This window comes from Cyprinus carpio, chromosome B7 (genome assembly GCF_018340385.1).
Source record: "Cyprinus carpio isolate SPL01 chromosome B7, ASM1834038v1, whole genome shotgun sequence".
In the NCBI taxonomy this organism is placed as follows: Eukaryota; Metazoa; Chordata; class Actinopteri; order Cypriniformes; family Cyprinidae; genus Cyprinus; species Cyprinus carpio.
This window is the reverse complement of record NC_056603.1, coordinates 15,060,752-15,085,891: the sequence shown is the minus strand read 5'-3', so window position 1 is coordinate 15,085,891 and position 25,140 is coordinate 15,060,752. Positions and strand designations below refer to the sequence as shown.

The window sequence follows — 25,140 nt, the reverse complement described above, 5'->3', positions numbered from 1 at the left end:
AGTGGTTTTGGACTTTATACATGTTTATTTTATTAACTGCCGGGACTTCACAGCAGCTGTTGGATTTTTTTGTTGTTGTCCAAAAGTGCAATTAATTAATTAATTACTTAATTAATGCACAAACCTTTTAATTAGCGAATAATTACTGAGTGCACATAAACTGACATAGGCCATAAAACAGAGATCCAAGTGTTAACCCAACACATAAATTATTAACTGAAGTCAATTGTGCAAGTCACTTAATTATTCAGAGACGCACAATTAGCCTAATTCAGTCATTCCAAGTGAATCGCCAAATGCACGAGAGAGGTCATCTTATCTCCTCGAGCAACAACACGTTCTTATCGCGCCTATTCTACATTCAGCTGATCACAAAGTTCACTAGTATGTTAACATAGCTATAATTTATTTGTAACTAAAGCAATAATAATAGGTAGATTCGTCTGTTTGTAAAAACAGTGCGCTCTGAGTAAAAAGCAGAGCCGAGCTTAAGGAACCGCCCTAAAGCCGGTGTGGAAGCGTGGTCTAACACGCGGCTGTGAATCTCATGCTCACTCATTCGCACTGCAGACTCTCGCGCAGGCTTTTCTGATCTAAGTGAGGAGCTACGACTCTTTAAAATTACATTACCCTTAGGCCCAAAGGGCAAAGAGTCATATATACATCATCTACTGCCAATATTTAATATCGCTGTAATCCTGGTGCCATTTCAGACTTTCAGCATGGGGGAAAAGCTCTCGACATGGACGCTTCTAGCGGTCTTTTCTCTGTTGGTAGTGAAAGGTAAGCGCTGCGCCCCTCTTTGTTGAACCCGGTGCCATGCCTACTTCATCATTTTTGTCGGCACCGTAGGCAAGCATCGATTTAAAGCATTTAGACGTTGACTTTAATGTAGCCTCCATTTTTATGGAGAACACGGGGTGCAGGAATCACATAAATAACCGTGTTTGAGTTGTGTTTTAACATCTGTCTGGGTCTGGATCATCTGTCTGGGTCGAGCCATTGCTACGGCGCTGTGCATGACATGCCGAGGCTCAACAAATGATGTTCATCTAAATACGATGAATTCAATTGAATTAAACATTTTAAATCTGTCCGTTACGCATATTAATGAGGATGAGAAGAATGTTACTGTTCATGACTACTGAATATTAAAAGGGCAATCTCTAATATTAATCTGTTATTTTGTTTCCCCTTGCGCAAACATGTATTTAGGACCATTTAAGATATTGCTATGATTAAATTTGGTCCTTTTTTGAACAGTGTGCACCACATATATTTGTATTTTGATGATGTTTCGCTTATTTCATCGTCAAGTATTTTAAATTCAAATGATATTAATATTATGCCAACTTAACAGAAAATTAAATGCTTAATTTACGTTATCTAACGGCATTAATCCTGTTTTATATCTGGGCTTGAAAGAAAATCAAAATACTGTTCAATACGGCTTGAAATGATTTTTTCCACATAGTCTCCTCATCCTAACACGGCACAGTGCAATGCACTTCGTTGGGAGGCTTGGAGTCAGAGCGCATGCGCACACGAGGCCACAATGCACCCAGGTACAGCACAGGAGTTTGGAATTTTTTGGAGACTGCGGAAGATAGGAAGATACCATCATTTTATCACAGGGGGTTACCGTTCCTCCTCTGTTGGTGTGAGGCACACACGAGTTAAATGTCAATGATTCCATGCTTGGATGAGCAAAATCATTTAAGCGTATGAAAAACAATGACATTATTTTCTAAAAAAAAAAACAAAGACTACTTTAAATACTGTTCGAAGCACAGATGGTATATTGTATAAAAAATCCCCTTACCTAACCTACTATTGAAATGAATGAGGCAAGCCAGCTGCAGTTCTGGCAGAGGTAAACTGCTCCTCCCCTTTTCCTGTCAGTCACACCCTGGTGTTGTATATGTAATTAGATACAGGTTTACACTCCCTTACTTATTGTGTATTTATGAACATATAGTTTTACCACTTTTTTAGGTGTTAGGTTCATGTTTTGAAATGTTTTCATTATAATTCCAGTATATTTGTCAGTAATTTATCAATATCTGAGAATAACCAATGAAAGTTAAAACATTAACTAATGTACTGTATTTAAGCCCATAGGTATCTATTGTGAATGGGAAAACAATCAGATTAACTGCTGTCACATGATGTATTGATCACATAACCGCGTGCCAATGCTGAGCTGGCTTTGCCAGCGCTGCACGACTAGCTGTTGCTTTTAACTTTTAGCTAAACATAGTTAAGAGGAATTTAGAAAAAGACAGTGAGATTTACAGATTAAAAGAGAAATAAAGAAATAGCTATAGAAGTTTAAGACTGACCCCAGTGGAGTGTTGCACCACATTATTTGTGACCCAGTGCTAAAAATATATGGCAGACATTCATTGCATAAGACACGGAGAGTTGAGTCTGGCTTATTACAGAAGAAACCATTTAGAAATGTACTACCAAAATGACACATGGGGAAAGAATCTTTGCAGAAACATCTTTGTTGTGTAGTACATGAGCACAAAAGATTCTCTGTCCCTTTGTGCTTGAAGAATGCTCTTGTAAGCTGTCATTTTCTTGTCTTTGTTAAAATCCAGGAATGCAGCGGTGTGGAATTTGAATTATAAAGAGTCTTTAGTAAAGCTGGGCATCTGATCCAGTCTTAGCATTAGCTTCCATCCATCATCTGAGATTTTTATTATGGTAACCTTACCACATGCTGCCAGTATTGCAGTCAAATAAGAATATTACAAGCCTTGGATGATCTGCGTAAACAAAATCATGCATTTACATTTTTGCATTTAGCAGACGCTTTTAACCAAAGCAACTTACAGTGCATTTAGGCTAATATTTTTTACCTAACATGTGTTCCCTGGGAATCAAACCCACAACCTTTTGCGCTGCTAACGCAATGCTCTACCACTGAGCCACAAGAACACATGTAATATGTAAGCAATAAGGTACGAGACCCATCACACACACATCAACACTTTATTTGGTAGCAGAAATGGAGTGGCCTCAAAATTAAAGGTGAATGACCTAACAACACCAGCAGGGGTCTATTACAGTTTATTACATAATAAACAGTTAATTTAGCTGAAATACATAATACATAGGACGGTTCTATATTGATTGTTTATGTTGCTAAGGGTGTTGCACAGTGGTACACAGAACTGCTGAGTGAAGCGGTCACAGCTGGGATTTATAGTGAAAATAACACAGCTGTTGACCAATCAGAATCAAGGACTGAAACCAACCGTTTTATAGTTATTTTTATGTACATATGTAGTGTGTGTTCAGGTATGATTTACATAAATACGAATTACATGCTCATTCATGATTTGAATGCTTATTTAGTTAGAACTGCACAAATATTTTGTGAATGTTTCTTATTTCGTGTGTTTTGAAGGAATAAGTCAGGAGCTGGACTTGGCAGATGCGATTGACAAAGATGAACTAAGTAAGTATGACAATAATAATGATGACAGCAGTATAGGGATTTGTAACACTGTACAAAAAAAAAATCTTTCTTTCTTTTTACAGAAAAAGCTGTGGTTGGCAGAATAATTCTGTGAAAATAAAGCGAAATGTAAACATTTACAAAACAACAAAAGTTTAGTTAAAAACTGTAACTTACAAAACAAAATTAATGTTCAAAATGTTCACTCTAAACTATAAGATTACTTGTTCTTTTTCACTTCCACTGTACATTTAACAGTATTTTACTGTAAAATTACATAAATTGTAAGGTTAGATCTAGTACACGAGATCGAGTTAACTTACCAGTAACCAATTAACAAGTTTTTGCTGTAGCAATTTTAGTCTGCTACACTGTATACAATATTTTTAGTGTAGTGTCAGACGGATTTTATTTTGTTTATTAAATAAACGTTTTTTTTTTAATTCTCCAGCTGAACCACCACCTAAAGTGGACCCAGCAGGAGGAGCAGTTGAAGGTAATCATTGTTTGTTGTAATTAATAGCACTGTAATAAGCAGAGCAAAGGCTGTTAAATGAGCCTTTCCAAATTAAATGATGTGATCATTTATCACCTTATGTGACTTTATAACAATTAAAGGAATTTAATACCTTATTTAAAATAGTTTGATAAAATGATGTTTATGTGTTCAACAGTGAAACCCAGTCTTAAACCTGTTAAGCCCACAGTCAAGGAACCAGCAAAGCCCAAACAGTCAGGTGAGAGGCACTTAATGTATCTCAAATGCTTGTTCTGCTTGAGACTTCAGCAACAGCTGGAGCTGTTAACATCTTTGAGTGCTAAAACATGTTTTGTGTCTTGTGTTATGATAAGTCAGCAGGACATTTACACTGATAGAAAGCTCTTAGAGCTCATATGTTTATCTGGGTCAAAAAACACTGTGTATGGTGCAGTGTAGGTTTGGGAGTAGCCTATTTTGAACATTGAAGAATGTATACTGTAAAAGAAAAATCTCTTGAACATCCTGTATTTTGGTGCTTACTAATCAAGACTTCATCATAGGTTTGAATACTCAGCACCCTCTGTATGTCAAATGTTTTACAATACTAACATATTAACTAACCTCCACTAACAGAAGAGATATTCACTGATTTGTTTGACACCACCATTCGGCCGGGCCTGTTGCCCCGAACACCTCCTAGTCCCCTCCGAACCTCTGTTCCCCCTCGGAAAGCCCAGTCTGGTTTGTACCATGCTGTCAGTTTCCCTGTAGAACTGTTTATCGTGTTTGTGTCTGTGTTTTTTTTTTTTTTTTTTGTCATGTAGATATGTGTATTCAAAGCAAGTTTTAAAGTGAGATGAAAGGCCAAAATGATTAGATATATTGTTTAACAGTGTTCACTTTTGACTGAGTCTGGTAATAAATGTGATCATGGATTGTTTAGCATCATTGCTCTGAATGTTCTTCCAGATTCAGTCAAAACAGAAGGCACAGTTCCTAATAATACATTATTACTACAATGCATACCTTTCCTAGATTTCAGCAAATAAAAAACATGCTTTAGCTTGTACTCATGTAAAGTAAATTATAATAGAATTATGGCAGCTAAAATAAGTCATGGCCACAAGCACAGATTGTTTGGTGGATGTCAACTTAACTCCTTCTATGAACTTCTCTAGCGTGTCTTACACCCCAATATCACGGCACACAATATGATCACATCCTTTACATTTGTCTTCATTGTCATCTTGTCTTGTGAGATTGTGTGGGTTGTGTCTTCATTGTATAAAATCTGAAGCATTTAAAAGCTTTGTTTTGATTCACGTCATATTACACGGAAACCATCTGTTTTTCATTTTCACTTAGCCGTATTAAAATAACAGTTGGTACTGTGCATATTTCATTCGTTATGTAGTGAGTAATTCTTTTGGCTGATAGAATTTGGGGACTTGGATCTTGAAGACGCCCTGAACCCCGACAATGATATCAGAGAAAAGGGCAAAGACTCTGGCAAAGGCGGTAGGTATTTTTCTGTTTACCTGCTTTTACCTTTCTCCATATTAAATTTTTTTGCAATTTAGTGGTTCAGTCAGACAACAGGAATGATGTAACCTTCTGCAGAGCAGCAGAATCCATGTCTGGATAAAACTAGCCCATGAAACTGAGTTGTAATATAAGAACTCATTCTGATGAATGGTTTAGGCCTAAATAAACTGCTTCAGCACAGCAGACTGTGTTCTACATTCTGAAGAGAAAAGGAAATTGTGAGCGGAAATAAAACTTCTCCACTCACGACCAAAAAGAGATATGAAAGCACAAAAATAGTGCAGAAAAAAAGATAAAAGGCCCTCTGTTTCCTATCAAAATATCATATTGTGCACCATTATCCTTTTTGTCCTTTTTCTGTAAAAGTCTGTGTAAACTTGAAGGTAATCAAAGGCATAGCCAAAAGAATCACACAGAAAAGTCAATAATATCACCCTTACAGTCTATCACTGGGAAACTTAGGTTACTGTGTTGCAAGTCATGGATTAACCCAAGCTAGCCAGGCTTGATGGCATCACCTGTCTCTGCCAGATAAAGACCTCGGAGGAAGGGGCCGTGATGACGGCAAATAGCAGAGGTGAAACTGGTGGTAAGAAATAGAGTAACTGCTTGGGAAACCCCTTCTACCACCCTCCTCCTCACTTCATCTTCTTGGCTGGAAAAACACAAATTTAAACTGATCATGATTATTAAAATCTAATCGCTGTCTGATTTCAGGTCAAGGCTTTTTAGAACTGAAGCATTAACCTAGTGATCAGCATGGCTCCTTGCATCTTGACTTTGCATGGATTTTGGATTAATCAATCAGATTGCTAGTTTCATTGCTTCCTCTAGATTGTATGCAGCAGTAGGGCTGGGTATTGATACAGATTTCATGAATCAAAGTTTCTGATTAGATAACATTCAATTCTGATCTCAATTTAATTCAACATTTGTTAATTTAGAAATATTTTATGTCTATGTCAATATTTAAAATACAAGTATATTTCAGTTTTTCTGAACCAAAAAAACATTTTCTCTGAACTAATGCTGTGAATAATACAGGGAACCCTTTAAATGGTACTTCACTATATTTAACAACATAAATTCAACTGCTATTTATTTTTAGATAATATGTAATGATATGAACATGTGTTGATATGCTATCATCATTAAAACAGTGGCTTTTATCATGACAGATTAATTAAAATATCCATTACATAATTACGATATTAGGAACGAGTTAAGTAAAATATAATAAATATTAAAATAGTACATATATTTATCAAAACGCTTCTCTTTAGAGCTGTTTCTTGCTAAATAACAAGTTACGGATATTAAATTACTTTCTTGAGGTAAATGTTAGGTGACATTGTTTACAACTGTTTTAGGGTACATCTTGCAACTCTGAATGAGCAATTACATGAGATGATACATTTCAGTAAGTTGAACTGTGTCTTTCAATGTACCTTTTGATGTCAATTCGTATTCATTTCGTGCTATAACTTGTAGTAAAGTGGAAGAGATCACACTACCTTACAGTAGCTGCATTTAACTGCAAGTAAAGAGTGCGTTAGAGGAATGTTGCATGTTCGTTCGAGGTAAACAAGAGAGTGCCATCTAGAGAAGAATACTGATAATAATAGGATTTACTTTAATTAAAACTAGTAGTATTATATATAACAATTTTTGCAGGAATAAATACAGAAATAGTTCTGTTTATCTTGAAAATCAATATTAAATCGAACTATTTTTTGGCCCAGCCCTAGTTGGCAGCTCAGCTTTCTGTTTCCTGCAGTGTTGGAATGCTGGGCTTTTCCTCTTTTGGGGTCACAAAAGCTTCACCTTAGTTTAGATCACTATGGGTCTCTGATTGAATGCTGATAGGATTAGTAAACCCAAGACCGAGCCATGCATGAGCACTTTTCATGTTGTCCCCAGGCTAATGGTCTTTTCCAAATTCTCAGGTAGTCATTTCTCAGACGAAGACCTTGAGGATGTGGGCAGTGATAACTCTTACAAACCTGACAAAGGCAAAGGTGACAAACTTAAACTGCCTGACAGATCCTCACATTGTGGGACATGTCAAATAAAAGTAGGAGTGTCATTTGAAATGTTCATATTTCTACAGGTGGAAGAGGTGGAAGTAGTGGCGGAAGCAGTGACAGAAACAGTGGCGGTGATTTGGATCCTGCTGATGATAACTACAGTATGATTGCGTTAAACAGTATTCAGGGCTATTAGAAGAACATTCTGTATAGCTTTTGCTAATTTGGTAGAGTTAAATCTTTTAATAGTGGCCAATGTGTTCATTCTTAGACACCATGGCTGAGACTGGAACCATTGCTGGTATTGTGAGCGCTGTTGCTATGGCTCTGGTTGGTGCAGTGAGCAGCTACATCTCCTACCAGAAGAAGAAGTTGTGCTTCAGCATACAGCGTAAAGATGAATCCGTTTTCTTTTTGATTGTTCCACACTGTTTGTATTTTTCCATGTGTTCATTATCACGTGCTTTATCTTTCCACAGAGAGTCTGAATGCAGATATGGTGAAAGCAGATGCCCCTGATGCTGTAGTTGCACAGGAGCCACAAGGTACTGACCCCGTTTGTTGCATTTATGAGGCAAATGTCTTCATTGAACATTTTTTGGTGAAATTTAAAGGGTACATTCATAGATTTTTAACTATCTTTGAATCGTTACAATATCTGTAGAATAAGTAATGAACAATGTGCAATTTTTTTTTTGTATTATTGGGATTTTAAGATATCCCAGTTATTTGCCACTAAAAGTGTGCCAGACCATACTTCCCCATATTGCCAGTGGTGAATTTTATTTTATTTCTCTTTTTTTGTAAAATTTTCATTCCTTCTGTTCATTTTTCGAAACAATTGGGTCTTAGACTGATACTTACTGGCATGGATGTAGTATGGCGCAAAATAGATTTTGGTTACGGATGCCATTTGCTAGCACAATTATCACCTACAATTTATGTTCAATAATAGAAAAACTTTCTTTAATTAAACTTAGTACACCTCCAGTTTGTCTTAAAATTGCAATCTGTTTATATACAGGTCCTTCTCAAAAAATTAGCATATTGTGAAAAAGTTCATTATTTTCCATAATGTAATGATAAAAATTAAACTTTCATATATTTTAGATTCATTGCACACCAACTGAAATATTTCAGGTCTTGTATTGTTTTAATACTGATGATTTTGGCATACAGCTCATGAAAACCCAAAATTCCTATCTCAAAAAATTAGCATATCATGAAAAGGTTCTCTAAACGAGCTATTAACCTAATCATCTGAATCAACTAATTAACTCTAAACACCTGCAAAAGATTCCTGAGGCTTTTAAAAACTCCCAGCCTGTTTCATTACTCAAAACCGCAGTCATGGGTAAGAATGCCGACCTGACTGCTGTCCAGAAGGCCATCATTGACACCCTCAAGCGAGAGGGTAAGACACAGAAAGAAATTTCTGAATTAATAGGCTGTTCCCAGAGTGCTGTATCAAGGCACCTCAGTGGGAAGTCTGTGGGAAGGAAAAAGTGTGGCAAAAAAACGCTGCACAACGAGAAGAGGTGACCGGACCCTGAGGAAGATTGTGGAGAAGGACCGATTCCAGACCTTGGGGGACCTGCGGAAGCAGTGGACTGAGTCTGGAGTAGAAACATCCAGAGCCACCGTGCACAGGCGTGTGCAGGAAATGGGCTACAGGTGCCGCATTCCCCACAGAGAAGCAGCACTGGACTGTTGCTCAGTGGTCCAAAGTACTTTTTTCGGATGAAAGCAAATTTTGCATGTCATTCAGAAATCAAGGTGCCAGAGTCTGGAGGAAGACTGGGGAGAAGGAAATGCCAAAATGCCTGAAGTCCAGTGTCAAGTACCCACAGTCAGTGATGGTTTGGGGGAGCCATGTCATCTGCTGGTGTGTTGGTCCACTGTGTTTTATCAAGGGCAGGGTCAATGCAGCTAGCTATCAGGAGATTTTGGAGCACTTCATGCTTCCATCTGCTGAAAAGCTTTATGGAGATGAAGATTTCGTTTTTCAGCACGACCTGGCACCTGCTCACAGTGCCAAAACCACTGGTAAATGGTTTACTGACCATGGTATTACTGTGCTCAATTGGCCTGCCAACTCTCCTGACCTGAACCCCATAGAGAATCTGTGGGATATTGTGAAGAGAAAGTTGAGAGACGCAAGACCCAACACTCTGGATGAGCTTAAGGCCGCTATCGAAGCATCCTGGGCCTCCATAACACCTCAGCAGTGCCACAGGCTGATTGCCTCCATGCCACGCCGCATTGAAGCAGTCATTTCTGCAAAAGGATTCCTGACCAAGTATTGAGTGCAAAACTGAACATAATTATTTGAAGGTTGACTTTTTTTGTATTAAAAAACACTTTTCTTTTATTGGTCGGATGAAATATGCTAATTTTTTGAGATAGGAATTTTGGGTTTTCATGAGCTGTTTGCCAAAATCATCAGTATTAAAACAATAAAAGACCTGAAATATTTCAGTTGGTGTGCAATGAATCTAAAATATATGAAAGTTAAATTTTTATCATTACATTATGGAAAATAATGAACTTTTTCACAATATGCAAATTTTTTGAGAAGGACCTGTATATGTATATATATATATATATATATATATATATATATATATATATATATATATATATATATATATATGTATATGTATGTGTTAACTCTTCTGTGTTTGTGTTTGTGTACTTGACAAATGATTAATAATTGCGTTATTTTCCTTCCTACTCCAGTTCAAGAAACTCTTCTCCAGCCTCCCAATGCTGAGCCGCCGACAGAGGAAAATGCAGTGTAATCTGAAATGCATCATCCAAACTAAAGAGGGCGCAGTTCTAAATTGTTGTTTTCCAATTTGAATGCACTGTTATTTCCCAGTGCATTTGCACCACAATGCCCTTTTTGAAGTACCAATGTGACTGTTTAAATCAACCTTAAATATAGTCTAATCATTTTTTTAAATTCTATTTTAACTGTTCACATGCAACAATGTAATAAGCCTGTTTGCAATAATATTGCTGTGAAATGGAAAACACCTAATAATTTTCGCACGATCTGCTGAGACCCAAGAAATCACACATATACTGCGCTACAGTCTTTTAGTTTGTCAGTTTAGCCCATCATTCCTATTGTGCACAAATGCATATTACTGAACAGTGATACGAGTGATTAATCCAAGGTTTACAAAAACAGCTAATTGGATAATCATAGAAATCTGATTTTAAAGGTCAAGGCTGTTTTCCTTACGCTTTCACAGCAAGACAGGCTAAACAGATCAGTTGCTGTGGAATCTGCAATTGAAAAAAAGATGAAGGATTTGTGAAGGTTTTTTGTTGTTGTTGATGTTTTAACATGATCTGTATATATTTGCCTTGCTTTCACAGCAATGTGAAAAGATTGTTACACATATATGCAGGTTTTTGTGTCTTAGTGTGCTTTTTACTAGAGTGACTTTTTGAAACAAAAAAAAACAAACAAAAAAAAGACGAACAACTCTTTTTTTTTTTTTGTTTAAGTCAAAAACTAACCAACAGCTGCTTCCTTCTAGTTTGCTTTAAAAAATGAAACAATGACTAAAATGGGTTTAACTGTGAAGATGTGTTGACGTGTGTTGATGAAGAAGCCGTGTTGACTGCATTTGTGCGTGTTAGTTGGATGTCAGTGGTTGCGATTCCTTCTTTTGAGGAATAGTTTGATTCGGCGTGATCAGAATGAGTAGATACATTAGCGTAAACTAACTTGTGGGTGGAAGTAACCGAAGTTGTGTTTTCATGTTAGCGCAATACTTCTAGTCTAGTAACTCTTCGTATTGCTAATTCTGATCCATTGCCTTTTGTGGGGTTTTAAGGGGTTAATGTGCTTGTATATCGCATATCGTTTCCAAGTTTGTACTCAAACCGTTGTATCAGTGTATCTCTATTTACACTTGTAGCAGTAAATGTACATAAATGTTTGTGCCCCCCACTCTTTTTGGATTACGGGGAGTAGTTTTTTCACCCTAGCTTAGTGTTTGTACCGTTTGTAGCATGTTTGAGCTTTAGCTTTGAGACTTTTTAGAGACCTGTTACACCCTCGCTAGTTTTGCTGTTGCCTTAATGAGTCTCCAGCTGCTTTCCCGTTTTGCTCATTTTCCCCACTTCATTTGCCAAGGGTCTGGCATTTGTGCCAAAGAGCTTGACCAGAGCCCTCATTTCTCCTGATTTGGAAGGCCACCATCTGGAAATGGCAAATTAGCAAAACCGGATTAAAAAGCAGCTCTGTTACCATCCTCTCCCCCACTTGAGATGCTCCAGATTTTCCTGTAGCTGTTGTTTTTCACTGTGAATTCAGGTGCACCTTTGTAACCCCCAACCCAAGCCCTCGCCAATGGTGCTTTCCTTCCCAATGCCTTACCACGCTAACATTAGGGAAGACACGCTAGCTTACTAATAGTCATGACCGTTAGAAGGGCTGCCGCACTTGAATGTATACAAACTAGACGTACTAGGTTACATACGTTGTTCCAGTTTAAAGGTGTGGTCACATTCTCTGAAATTTCACAGGCAAAAATGTTCAGCGTCAAATGCTGTTTGCTCATGCAAATCACTTTCAAACCACGTGGCTTTCTGTTGACTTGTGTGACTAACTTGAGTTGCGAAATGCGAATTCTGCGGGCCGAAATCATTTGCCCTTGTGCAAAATTCCTGATCACATGGATTCTTGTTGAAATTACGCCTGCAAAAAAAAGCTGAGCAACAGTAAATGTGACCTCACCGCAACACCATTGCAGTTTAAACACATCTGAAATATTGTTTACTCACACGCCCAAGATAAAGCAGATTTACAAGTCTTGCGAATGGTAACGATGTCAGAGACATACCGGCACAGAATGTTGCCTGGTGCTTTCCTTTAAAGGCGCGTCCTACCAAGGCTTTGGTAGAGTATCTAGGGTGAAAATCAACAAAGAGAATGTTAGCTGAATGTAACTCTTTTTACTGCTTTGGCTACCAGAACAATGTAGCGTTTTTGGTGCTACACTTGTTAGAAATGAAGAACACCAAAGATGAAATGTGATAGTTTCGCCTTTTTGCATGTTCTTTGACTTTGGTGTGAGTCTAATGATCCAGTGGAATGAATCTGAAATAGCTAAGTGAAAGGTACAACAGTCTCGGTTAAGGCAAATGTGGAAATTCACAAGTGTCTTGAACATATTCGACAACATCATCACCTGTGTGTGTTGAACTGCTTCCAGGTTTGTTGCTTGGACGCATTATGTGACTGTTAAAACCTCCCTAATTCCTTCAATCGACCATCTACATTTCTGGGTACTGGTAGTTCATATGGTGGATGTTGCATTTGTAAGGATCTCTGGGCTCTCTCTGGTGTCGTTTTTGGCCAGTATAGTTGCAATTTTGTCAAAACAAGGGTGTACGCGCTGAACTGTACAGATATGCATGTTTTGGATCCTAGCTGTAGATATTAAAGGTTTTTCTTGTGTACTGGGTTTATTTATTAACTTGAAAATGTTGTTATTGGGACATGCGTTTCTGAAGTGTCTTGATTTGCACTGCCAGTTTAGTTCTTGCATCATGGTACTGCCACAGATCAGACTGTAATGCTGTAGCTTTATCTATCATTGAATGAACTGAAATTTGGCTTTGATGTGAACCTCAGAAATATTGACTTTCAGAATAAAATCACAGTTTATATCAGTGCCTGCTCACTCAAATACAGACTGTGATGAAAACACAATTAATTACACAGATATCAACTGGCAATCCTCTTCTAGACATTTTAATATTCAAATGTACTCAAATTTCACTCTGTATCTCACTTGGTGGTAAAAGATCAGCATAAAGAAACCCAATAATAAACAATTTATCATGTCTTTGATTCCTTCCTATTTATTTTTTATATAATAAGTCAGGTTGCAAGTTTCTAGAGTCAATTTATTTTAACAGAAGTAAAAAAAAATTATGTGTATAAAGAATAACCAGGGTTGCACAAATACAAAAATACACAAAACAAAACAAATACATTATTTTTTAAAGGTGCATTATGATTATTACATATAATTTTTTCAAACATTATATGGCATTCCCTGTTCATATGATCTGAACTGTTGACCATTTGTAAAGTCAAAACACAGAGGATTCCAATTAAATAGTAATGGCTTAAATATGGGAGCGATTCACAGATATAAAATAAAATAAAACTTGCACTTGCTTAAATCATGAGTTGATATATACATATATATCAGATGGTCCCTTTACCTTGTGTAAACATACATTTCAGTAGTAAATGAAAGTACAGTAGTAGTGCAGTAGTAAGGTGTGCACATTAAAACCTCATTCCACTTTCATACAAACAAGTGCTACAGAAAAACAAAAACAAATACAGTATGTGGTTTAAAATTGGCAGCATCGCAAAAGCAATAGCAATTCAAAACCCCATTCCTCATAAAAAAAAATAAAACAGTCTAGTAAAATCTTAAAGTAATTTTAAAACTTGAACACAAGACACAATATGAGTACAAAAAGATAGGTAGAGGAATAAGATGGTCATGTAAGATTTTTGAGTGAAAAGTTAAAAGGTTAGTCTGGTATTGGCAAAAACGTAGGCAATGCTGAGGCAGTAAAGAAAAGCCATTACACAAAAACTACAGAAAAAGCACAGAAATGCTGCGAAATAGAAAAAGATGCTCATATTACCCTGACTACATACAAATAAATTAAAACATTTTAAATAATTACAAGTCAAATACTGGCCTATTTTTCATAAACTCAATTACAATCAAACGCTTTCCTGGTTTTCAGTCTATAAGAGCAGATCCACACAACCGAACTGAACCTAGATTGTGTGGGAGACCGTCCTTTTTCTGGGTGTTCATGCAAGTTTTCACAAGTGTATGTGCTGGGCCTCTATACATCCTGCCCAAAGCATTATCCAGTGAGAAACGACCAACAGATTTAGACTTCACATAACTATGTTTACTGTAACTTATAGATTCCTTCCACACATTCTGTTAATGATGAATTCTCTAATGTGAGTGTTGCATGTACTTTACACAGAGGTGTGTAGAGGTGTACCACCATTTGAAGGAGAATACGCATGCTCTGATGAAGAGGAGATAGAGTGTGACGAAGATGCCTCTTTCTGTAACTCCTCCACCTTCCTTTGTAGCTCTGCACGAAGATACAGCAGCTCCTTGAGATTCTGGTGCACAGGCATCTGATCAAAAGTCAAAAAGAGCTGGTGTCAGTTATAAAAGTTCTAGTTTTCCCATGCATTGCTTAAGCTAATGTGATGAGAACATTTCGCACCTGTGGTCTCATGCGGGGGTTCCAGCGTACGTAGTATCCAATCCAGAGCTCCAAATGTCTGATACTGGCCACAGGGTACAGAACATGGTTTTCATAGTCCACATAGAAGGGGTTGGTGAAGTCCTCTGACTGGCTATTGATGTAGGACCACAAAGACACCGTTTTACCATTCACTTCCTGAAAACAGAAGGAAAAATTGGAAAATGTCAGCATCGGAACATCAGAACTAATACTGTTGGCACTGTGGCACATACCTTTTCCACTCGCTCCTGTTCGCTGTTGTAAAGGAATGTACCAAACAGACAGCTGTAGAGGTGATCCAGGATAGTGATGAGGAAGAGCTCATTAAACTCAAAGGCAGTGGGAAACTGAGAACACATTATAAAGACATTCACAGTGAGTTCCAAAACACCAGCATCCATTTCATGGGAATTCACAGGAATTAGGCTCATTTTAAACATACATTTTACTATAAATGAAAATGTCAGTGCAGCTCACCTGTCTCATCATTTGCCAAACACAGTCTATGAACTGCACAAATAGAGGCGAGCGCTCAGAGTTTGCATGATTTTCATCTCCGTGACCAACACGCTATGACAGAAAGAGATTTTTAAAAGATATTAATACTTCCATTCCGCAAAGACATTCAGATGAAAATAAATACATTTATAATTTTACAAAATATTTCTTTTTCAAATAAATGCTGTTCTGTTGTTCTGTTTCTATTCAAAGAAGAAGTAGCAAACAGTGCTGTCAAATGATTCATTGCATCCAAAATAATAATTTTTGTTTACATAATATATGCGTGTCTACTGTGTTTATTTATTATGTATATACAAGTATACGCACATGCATGTATATAATTCAGAAAAATATGTTAGGTTTATATATTAAATATATTTATATACAATAAAATTATATGAATATAAATAGATAAATGTAAATATTTTCAAAATATGTACTGCATGTGTGTATTTGTATATAGATAATAAATATACACTTGGATGCGATTAATCACCCCACATAACTAGCTGCAAAACAACTTTTTGGATGCAATTAATCATTTGACAGCACTAGTAGCAAAACAATTTCCAACATTGATAACATTCCCATCTGATTAGCTGAATTCAGTTTTCTACCCCACATATATGGGTTCCCTTTCACACTCAGTGTTCCTCACCGCAGCAAACTTGTGTCCGAAGCTGATCCATTCCTTCTCCAGCAGCACCTGGAAGCCCCTGAGAGTCCTGTAGTATGAATCCAGCATCAGCATGGACAGAGAGGTGAGCTGAGCTGTGCGGTCCCAGCCGTCACTGCAGTGCACCACCACAGAGCTCTTACTCGACTCAACCTTATCTGCAATCTTCACCGCACCCACAAGCAAAAGCTAGAAAGTGAGAGAGTTGACTCCTTTAAAAGCATCTAATCATCTTAAGCCAGGTGCACACTGTATGAAAGTGAAAGTGAAAGTTACAGTGACGTGATATACAGCCAAGTATACTGACCCATACTCGGAATTCGTGCTCTGCTTTTAACCTATCCAAAGTGCACACACACAGCAGTGAACACACACACACTGTGAACACACACTCGGAGCAGTGGGCAGCCATTTATGCTGCGGCGCCCGAGGAGCAGTTGGGGGTTGCTCAAGGGCACCTCAGTCGTGGTATTGAACGTGGAGAGAGTGCTATACATTCACTCCCCCCACCTACAATTCCTGCCGGCCTGAGACTCGAACTCACAACCCTTGGATTGCAAGTCCATTCAACACTCTAACCATTAGGCCACGACTTTCCCCAAAATGCCATGATTCGCCAACTGATACAAATCTTGCAAATCCTAAACATTCCTCTGCTTCAGGCCAAAATCTGTAGTCTTCAATCATGTCCACTGACAGCCGACGAATGAACATTAAAATCAAAGCTGAACCTGATTAAATGCAAAAACACACATCATCTTCATTTTTTTCTATTCAAGGCAAGCCATGATCTAAATTAAATCTAGAGACTGTTTTTGTTTGCTTTCCACCAATTAGATTCCACGTGTGAATGCTCACCAACACAGAACGTGTCATGGATTGTTCTTGCGTATGTCCATTTTTAATGAGTCTTGTCTTTAATGAGTACAGTCTGGCCTTATGTGACATGGCTTATAGTAAAAGTGTGCACCTGGCTTTACGTTCTGATTCAGTATAAGTAAAATTTCTTGGAAAAGTTCTTGCATTGTTTCTTTGCCAATGCAACTTGGTTTGATGTTTCTTGACTTTTGCAGCCACTCATGTAGAGGTTTCAAAAATGTGTTTATAAATATGAGTAGGAGAACAAAAATATCTATTATTAATTCATACTGTAGAAATAAAGATTAGAGTTGGTGTTTACCCGTATGTACTGCAGCCAGTGTGTGGCATCTATGGCTGAATGCCAGTGTGGCTCGTCGATGGTAGGGTAGACCACCTCCTTCAGCTTACGCAGAGACTCTCTCATAACATGAATGTTTGGGATCTCCAGGAAATTCAGGTCCATGTTAGGATAGAAATTTTCATTCTCAAGACCTCCATCCTTAGCCTGAGGCATGAAACAACAGAACATAGAGGAATTAACATCTCCTGACAGGATCTTCAGATCTACATTAGCACAGATGGCTACTCAGCACTACTCAGTGTGCATTAAGTTTGAGAAAGCGACATACAAATCTTTTACCTACATTTCCCCGAAAAATACTTAGCAGCGTGTTTTTTGCATGTACAGCAACATTGATGAACTGAACTGAAAAAACATCACATCAAGGAAATCACTATTACCTTAGCCACAATGTTCTGTCGAGCATCAAATATTGTGAGTTTATGGGACTGTGCATTGGCATCTATGATGGTCTGGAGGTAATGCTCATCCTCCTTACACCGGCGGTCTGTCGGGCCCACCATGGGCTTACTACAGCGAACTATAGTGGCCTGAGTTTCTGGGTGGATCCATGAGAGGACCTGAAAGACAAAATGAGGCAAGGGAGTCCAGGCTGCTTTTGAAGGCTCACATGTCAATTATTTCAGTAGTTTTTAGATTTTTTCCCCCCCAATTTAAAATATCTGAAAAACATTGTTTACTACCAATATTGTTTACTTGATTTATATTTTCATTCTGTTGTTGTTTTAACATGAACAGCATTTAAAATTAACAAGCACCTGGGCAAAAATGCCACCGAAAGTGAAGAAAAATGCCCCAAATGTCATCTTAGAGCCTTAATCTGTAGCTGGTATATACACTACCAACCAAAGTAAGATGTTTCAAATGTTTTTTAAAGAACATTTATTGAGTGCACCAAGGTTGCATTTACATGATCAAAAATACAGCAATGTTATGAAATATCACTACAATTTAAAATAAAATATTTTCCATAATTTAAAACAATTTGTTCCTGTGATTGCAAGCTGAACTTTCAGCTGCTATTACTCCAGTCTAAAGGTGTTACATCATCCTTTAGAAATCTTTTTATATGCTGATTTGGTGCTCAAGATACATTTTTTATTATTATCAGTGTTACAAATAGTTCTGTCGCTTAATATTTTTGTGGAAACTGTGATACAATTATTTTAGGATTCTTTAATGAATACAAAGTTCAAAAGAACAGCATTCATTTGCTTGAAGTATTAATTTCTTCAAAACACCTTTTGAATGGTAGCGTGTCACTTATTCACTTTCACCGAGGAGTATGCAGTTGAATGTGTAACTAATGTGAAATGCAGACAACCCTAGATTTCAATGTGTAAACGGAAAAAAACTGGAAAAAAAAGATGCTTTGTAAAGTAAGGTTGCACAGACACACATGCTCACTCACTGGTATGCGATGTTTTACTCTGAAAGAGGCCACTCGTTTGATTTCATCCTCTTTAATACTGGTTGGGGTGACGAGCAGAGCAGGGTAAGTGTCACACACTTCATAATTACTGTTGATCTTACTGATGGTCCAGCTCTCGTTTGGCAAACCCTGCACACAAAAAGAGAAGAGAGAACTATATAAAGGCTGAATGAAGCCATATTATTCTCAATTTATGTATTCAGTCAGACAAGTCTATTCTTTTTCAGTGAACCACACATCCCACCAAAACTTCACATTCTACCACTAAATCAAATAGGGACTGGAAAAGAAAAAGGAACAAATGGATTGTGGAGACATGAACCAACTGCACTCAGATCTAGTGGCCAATCACTATCTAGTGGCCATCACTGTCCGACCGACATACCAGCTCAACCAAACTGCACTCAGATCTATTTTATAAGCAAACCTGGCCAATCCTATTGAGACAAACCACAAATCAAATCACCATTCATTAACATGCCGAACATGACCATATTTAAATGGAGCCGGCTTATATTTACAGATATACCATATCGCTCATTGGACAGGGGGAAGGCATACTACCGAGATTTTTTTTTTTCTTTAACAACAAACAAGAAGGAAAATACCAAAATCTCTTTTGTCTATTGAAAACAATTACTCTGTTCGGCAGTGACTGCACAGTAAGTAGCCTACATAAGCAAACATCGATGGTACAGACATCATTTTAGCTTTTGTTTTTGAATTGGGTTGAAACTACAGTACATAGAACTGGCCTTAAATGAAAAGATTAACTGTAACCATGAATTAAAGGCAAAACACACAACATCAAGAAGATGTTTCACAGCATTCAGTATTTGTTTTAGTTTTTAAATTTGTTTTTAAATAAAAAAGGTCTTTACCAGTGAGACTAAATGCAGTATGCTATATAATTAATAATTCCAAAATGTTAAAATCATTGCAGGCAAGTTCATATTTAAAAATAGGAATTTTCTATATTTTTTTTACTGGCCATGAAAAATAAATATTTACAGATATTGAGAATCATTACCCTAAAAAATATCGCAATTTTTTTTCAGTGTGCTACAGCAGGTGAATTTTAAAGTGTAATTTTAAGGTAAAAAAAAAAATCACTTTACAGAACTGACGTTTGAAACGTGTATGCAAGTTCAAAAAAAAAAAAAAAAAAAAAACGCATTTCAGTTGTGACAAGTTTAGTTTTCCGTTGACACATTCCGCGTTAAACTGTAAATTCCATTTCCTTGTGTAGGGCGCGGACAGGTTAGCTCGCCGCAGGAAAGGGCCTCTTATTTGTGCGCCAGTGACTTCCTGATCTCCTCAGACATGTATTGCACGTGCTGAACGACTGCCGTGTTTGACATCGAATGCAATCGCGGCAAAAACAACAATCATAAACTGCCCTACTCGCGTATTTTAAGCAACGTCCGGTTTCCGATTTATAACCAGTGGCTCCCTTAATGACCTAATTGCTTCATTCAAAATTTTTGAGCAAATTCCATTTCCGCGTCTGCCGTTTTTATGACTGGATTCCGCGATTCCGTCCGCATTTGTCGCGGAAATCATAGTTGGTTGAACGTGTTTATTAATACTTATAAAGCACATTTTCTGCATGACCATAGTGTCAGCCATGAGACCGTTGGTTGAACGTCTGATGCATATGGCACACAAAATTGGAAACACTTCAGGAGTTTCGAAGTCGTCAGCGGATTGGTTGAATTATACATGATTTCCAGTAGTTGTTTGCATTGCGTTCCGCTTGGAAACAAAGATTATAAATCCCCTCATGGATTTTTTTTTACTACTGTATGACCCCTATATTTTCAAATGAGGCAGTACTCACCAAGATATGTCCAAGAGCTGTAATTGTGGGAACCAACACACACATGACACTGATTGCTTTACCTGTGTCATATGTGGACAGGCATTGGCTAATTTGGACAATGATTATTATTGTACGAATTGTGGAAATACAGACAAGCATGAACCAGTGGGTTATGATGGTGCGTGAAATCTAACCTAATGCAGACAGATCTCCAAGCCAGCTAGTTTTACTTCTCCGGGCATATAACACAATATTACTGTACACTGATAGTCTCCAACCTGCTGATGGCACCCAGGTTTACATCCAATATGAAAGGTGTGTCCTGCAGAAAAGGATGGAATAAGATGTTTAATGTCATTATTTGGGCATATAACACAATATTAAGACAATATACTGTTTCTGACATTGAGAAAGGGAATAAAAAACGAATTTTTTAATTCATACCCGTTCTAGACTAACAAAGTAGAGTTTGTAGTCTGTGACTGTGAGTGTGCCGGTTACAGCTCCAGTGAAAGGACAGATATACATTACATCTTTAACTGCAGAGATAGAAGATAACAAATGTTAATTAACCGACACCAAACAAGCAGAAACAGGAAAGGGGCACCACGAATGATCCAGCATACCACTGGTTTTGATTGTCTCTCCAGGGACCAGTGGCACTTCATCCATAGGCGCCTGCCTTCGCACATCCTTGAAAGCCTGCTACAGGGTAAACAGACAAAACCTCTCAGAATTCACACAGGAGTTATTTTATTCAGCTAATGTCTTGTTCATACACCACCGTTCAAAAGTAAAAAGTTAATAATATTAAATTAAATTACTACTAAACAATTCTCAATATTAACACAAATTCAACATTAATACTACCAAAAATACTTCAAATTTAAAATATTATGAAGTAGTATTACTATTCTTAAAAAAATATTGTAATATACTGTATTTTAAAATGTAGTTTATTCCTGTGATGGCAAATGCTCAAGAAACATTAATTATCATTATCATAGTTAAAATTTATTATTCAAATAAACAAAATTTATAAAAAACATTGCTCAAGAAACATTAATTATCATTATCATAGTTCAAATTTATTATGCTACTTGATAAATTTTATGAAAACCATGATTTAAAAAAAAAGTTCAAATAAACAGTATTTGGATTGCACTGTTACAAAAATTTTCATTAATTTAAAGCATCCCTGCTGAATAAAAGTTTTTTTGTTTTTGTTTTTCAAAAGAAGACTTTTTATTGACCTCAAACTATTGAAAAGTAGTGTGTTTTCTCATAATAATATAGCTGCTATCATAAAGTCTGGGCTGATGTTAGGGCTTGACAGTAAAATAACTGAGAGAGTGGAAACAGAAGATAGACAGACGAAGGCTAGAGTAAGCAGGTAGTGTTGAAGCGAGAGAAACTTGCCGAAGTGTGAGATGGCAGTTCATGGTCACTGTCAAACTGACAGCCATCTTCACCAGAGTCCTGAGAATGAGCACCGGACGCAGAAGAAATACAGATTATGAAACAGAAAGAAAGAAAGAATGAAAAGAATTTATTAAAAAAGTCCCTGTGATTTTAGTGTCTGTTTTGGAAAGAGAAAGAGAGACAATGCAGCAAAGATAATAGTTGCTCTTTAGGGTTGATAGGTCATATCCTCACGCAGAGACAGGAAGTGTGATTTAAGGAGGAAGAGAAAACACAAAAAACATACAGCTGCTCAGCCATCACTACTTCACTAGAAGATCTGAGCTAATGGCAACTAAATCATTCAAATGTGCATCTTTTGATGCTTCTGATGTGTTTCAGTACAGGTCTCAGATTCTGGATCTTCAGTCTTACCCTCAAGTTTGTCCTCCTGGATACCTGGAGATCACACATAGACATCAGACAAAAACAAGTTACAAACACACACACACACACACACACACACACACACACACACACACACACACACACACACACACACACACACAAACACACACACACACACACACGTTTGTTTTTGTGAAAAGTGGGGACATTCCATAGACATAATGGTTTTTATACTGTACAAACTGTATGTGCTATTGCCCTACACCTAACCCTACCCCTTACAGGAAACTTTGTGCATTTTTACTTTCTCAAAAAAAACTAATTCTGTATGGTTTATAAGCGTTTTGAAAAATGGGGAAATGGGTTATGTCCTCATAAGTCACCCTCTCCTTGTAATACCTGTGTCATACCCATGTCATTATACAAAGTTGTGTCCTAATATGTCACAACAACAAAACACACACACACACCACACACACACACACACACACACACACACACACACACACACACACACACACACACACACACACACAAACACACACACACACACACCTTCATAAACATGTAGGCATAAAGGCACACAGACTTAACACACATTAGACTGAATATTAGCCAAAATGACAAGAAATTTCCAAGTCATATTTTACCCCATAATCAGAAAGAAAAAAAATGAAGCTTATTTTTAGGACCATTAATATTTTCTACTACCCACTATAATGTAAATTTTTTAAATTCTCATTACTTTATATAATAGTATTACTTTATATTGTATTATTATTAATAATTATATACTATTTAAATTGTAAAATAACAAAGTTAAGTATCATTTAAAAATGTTGGGTAAGTTGTTCAAAACTTGAAAAAAAAATAATAATAATAATAAATTAATACTTTTATTTACCAAGAATGCATTGAAAGAACTGACTAAAAGTGACACTAAGATGAGACAAGACAAAAAAAAAAAAAAAAAAAAAAGATTTTCTTTACTGTATTATATGACCCTTCGATAAGCTCTGGCCCCTGGGTTACTGTTACTATCTCAGACAAGCTTTACAGAATATCAATGAACTAGAGATTTCTGTGGGCAGCACAATTTACTAAAATGTGCATATAATATGGCTCAAAATGTATATTAATCTTACATTTCATTTCTGTAAAGACAGATTAAGAACTTGAAAATACTCTGAAAATACAGCAGACAGCAACAATTGTATCTTAAAAACAGGCCTCATTTTAATGCAGAATATAGCCTCCTCTTTTTCCGTTTTGAATATGTGATAAAATATGACAATATGACATTTCTTCATGAGATTCATCCTTTAACACCTTGATAAAGCATAAAGAAGAGCTTATGAACAGAAGACAAACACATAACAAAAAGACAGTGTGCAAAATCCCATACTGAACGCACACAAAGGTAAAGCAGACACAAACAGTTTTATATATTTGTAGCATTATGTACTGTTTCTAATTTACAGCTCAAAGCAGTTCAAAGCATTGGCGCTTTTAAAGCAAACTGACAAACACCCTGCTTCCATCACCTTTACCTTGAAATCTATCTTCCTCCCAACCTGTTGATCAAAACACAATATCATAATATTCATTCATGTGTCCCTATCACTCCACATGGGTTTATTTTGTGGTAATGACCAACTCTCTGTACATTATCGCATACTTATTTATATACGAAACAGGTCTGATTAAGAGTGAAAATCATTCTCTAACCTTGTATTCACGGGTAATGGCTTCTGGAGGGACACCACCAGAGATCTGGCTGGAGATAGTGGCCGCTATCAGCTGTTTACACCACTCCACATGAGATCCAGTAGGACTGTGTGAGAGAAAAAATAAATAAATAACACACTCAAGCAAGTGCTTCAGTCAATGCATCAGCCATTAGCTGATATAATGTGAAACTAAAAGCGCCATACTGGATGCAGATGCATTTATTAATGTGAGTCAGTGTGGACTGAAAATGACAGATGGCATTATGAGGCCAGAGAAATGTCTCACAGTCTGATCTTCAATCGGTGAAAAATGCAACAACATTACAACCTGGTTTTAAAAATGCTTCATTGTTTCAGTTAATGTATCACTTCTTGGTAACACACGTTACAGGCCAACGTTACTACCTTAAAATGATGATGGAAGGACGCGTGCTGATAGTTTCTAATGGACAGAAATCATTTAATAATAAATAGTATTAATATTAGTGTTATCTGAGCACAAATAAACTAAAATATACAGTATATATAAGGGTTAATATCATAACAATGACCATATATTGTACACGTCTGATCTCTCCATCCTGTATCGCGCGCTCGCACACCGTAGATCGCTTTATTTACGGAAAAATACAAATGTATTGGTATATTTGAGCATAACACCAAGTCTTGTACCTTTCTAATGAATCCACGTTGTCTTGAAGAGGGGCAGGGATTCCTCCTCCGAGGTTCTTCGGTTTACGCGGGACAGGCGGCAGCACCGGAGTCTCTGAACCCGACGAATGCTGCTGTTTCTCCATTTCTCGCCTTCCCGAGCTCTGTCTAGTATGATGTGAATGTTTTTTAGCCTTTAGCTTCCTCTAATCTCCGCGTTTAGGAAGTCATCTCTCTTTGGCTGTTGGTGTGCAGCAGTCTGCTCTGCGGTCGCCTCTCTGCTTCCTGTTCTGCTGCTGCCGCGGACAAATAGCGTTTCTTTCTCTATATTTATGTCAAGGAGGAAGCCATGACGAAATCCCCCCCTCCGCCAAACCCATATTTAGATCATTAACATATCGACAGCCATGTGTTGCGCGTATGCATATGTCATTTTTTTCCCACCAGAA

At 37.2% G+C, this 25,140-nt stretch overlaps 2 protein-coding genes across 5 annotated transcripts; one reads left to right on the top strand and one right to left on the bottom strand.

The window, feature by feature from the left end:
- The first annotated feature begins 219 nt into the window (after window positions 1-219).
- Window positions 220-13,397, top strand: LOC109049216 (CD99 antigen-like protein 2). 4 transcript variants are annotated; one of them, XM_042727459.1, is made up of 12 exons: window positions 220-597; window positions 714-783; window positions 3,419-3,469; window positions 3,921-3,965; window positions 4,144-4,206; window positions 4,578-4,691; window positions 5,388-5,468; window positions 7,442-7,513; window positions 7,606-7,683; window positions 7,794-7,913; window positions 8,002-8,067; window positions 10,262-13,397. In XM_042727459.1, exons 2-12 carry the CDS (start codon window positions 723-725, stop codon window positions 10,321-10,323), a joined length of 813 nt encoding a protein of 270 aa, XP_042583393.1. In that variant the 5' UTR covers window positions 220-597; window positions 714-722; the 3' UTR covers window positions 10,324-13,397. The 4 variants fall into 4 exon arrangements, with proteins under 4 accessions (XP_042583393.1, XP_042583392.1, XP_042583394.1 ...); XM_042727458.1 differs by having other exon boundaries at window positions 221-593; XM_019066928.2 differs by having other exon boundaries at window positions 228-597; window positions 4,584-4,691.
- Window positions 13,398-14,088: 691 nt separating this feature from the next.
- On the bottom strand, window positions 14,089-25,056 carry LOC109049212 (myotubularin-related protein 1-like). The gene is made up of 14 exons (XM_042726821.1): window positions 24,713-25,056; window positions 24,039-24,144; window positions 22,338-22,361; window positions 21,128-21,203; window positions 20,946-21,040; window positions 20,758-20,823; window positions 18,659-18,859; window positions 17,628-17,807; window positions 17,206-17,391; window positions 16,008-16,214; window positions 15,326-15,418; window positions 15,082-15,195; window positions 14,828-15,004; window positions 14,089-14,735 (listed from the first exon to the last, which is right to left on the bottom strand). Exons 1-14 carry the CDS (start codon window positions 24,835-24,837, stop codon window positions 14,568-14,570), a joined length of 1,818 nt encoding a protein of 605 aa, XP_042582755.1. The 5' UTR covers window positions 24,838-25,056; the 3' UTR covers window positions 14,089-14,567.
- Window positions 25,057-25,140: the final 84 nt, after the last annotated feature.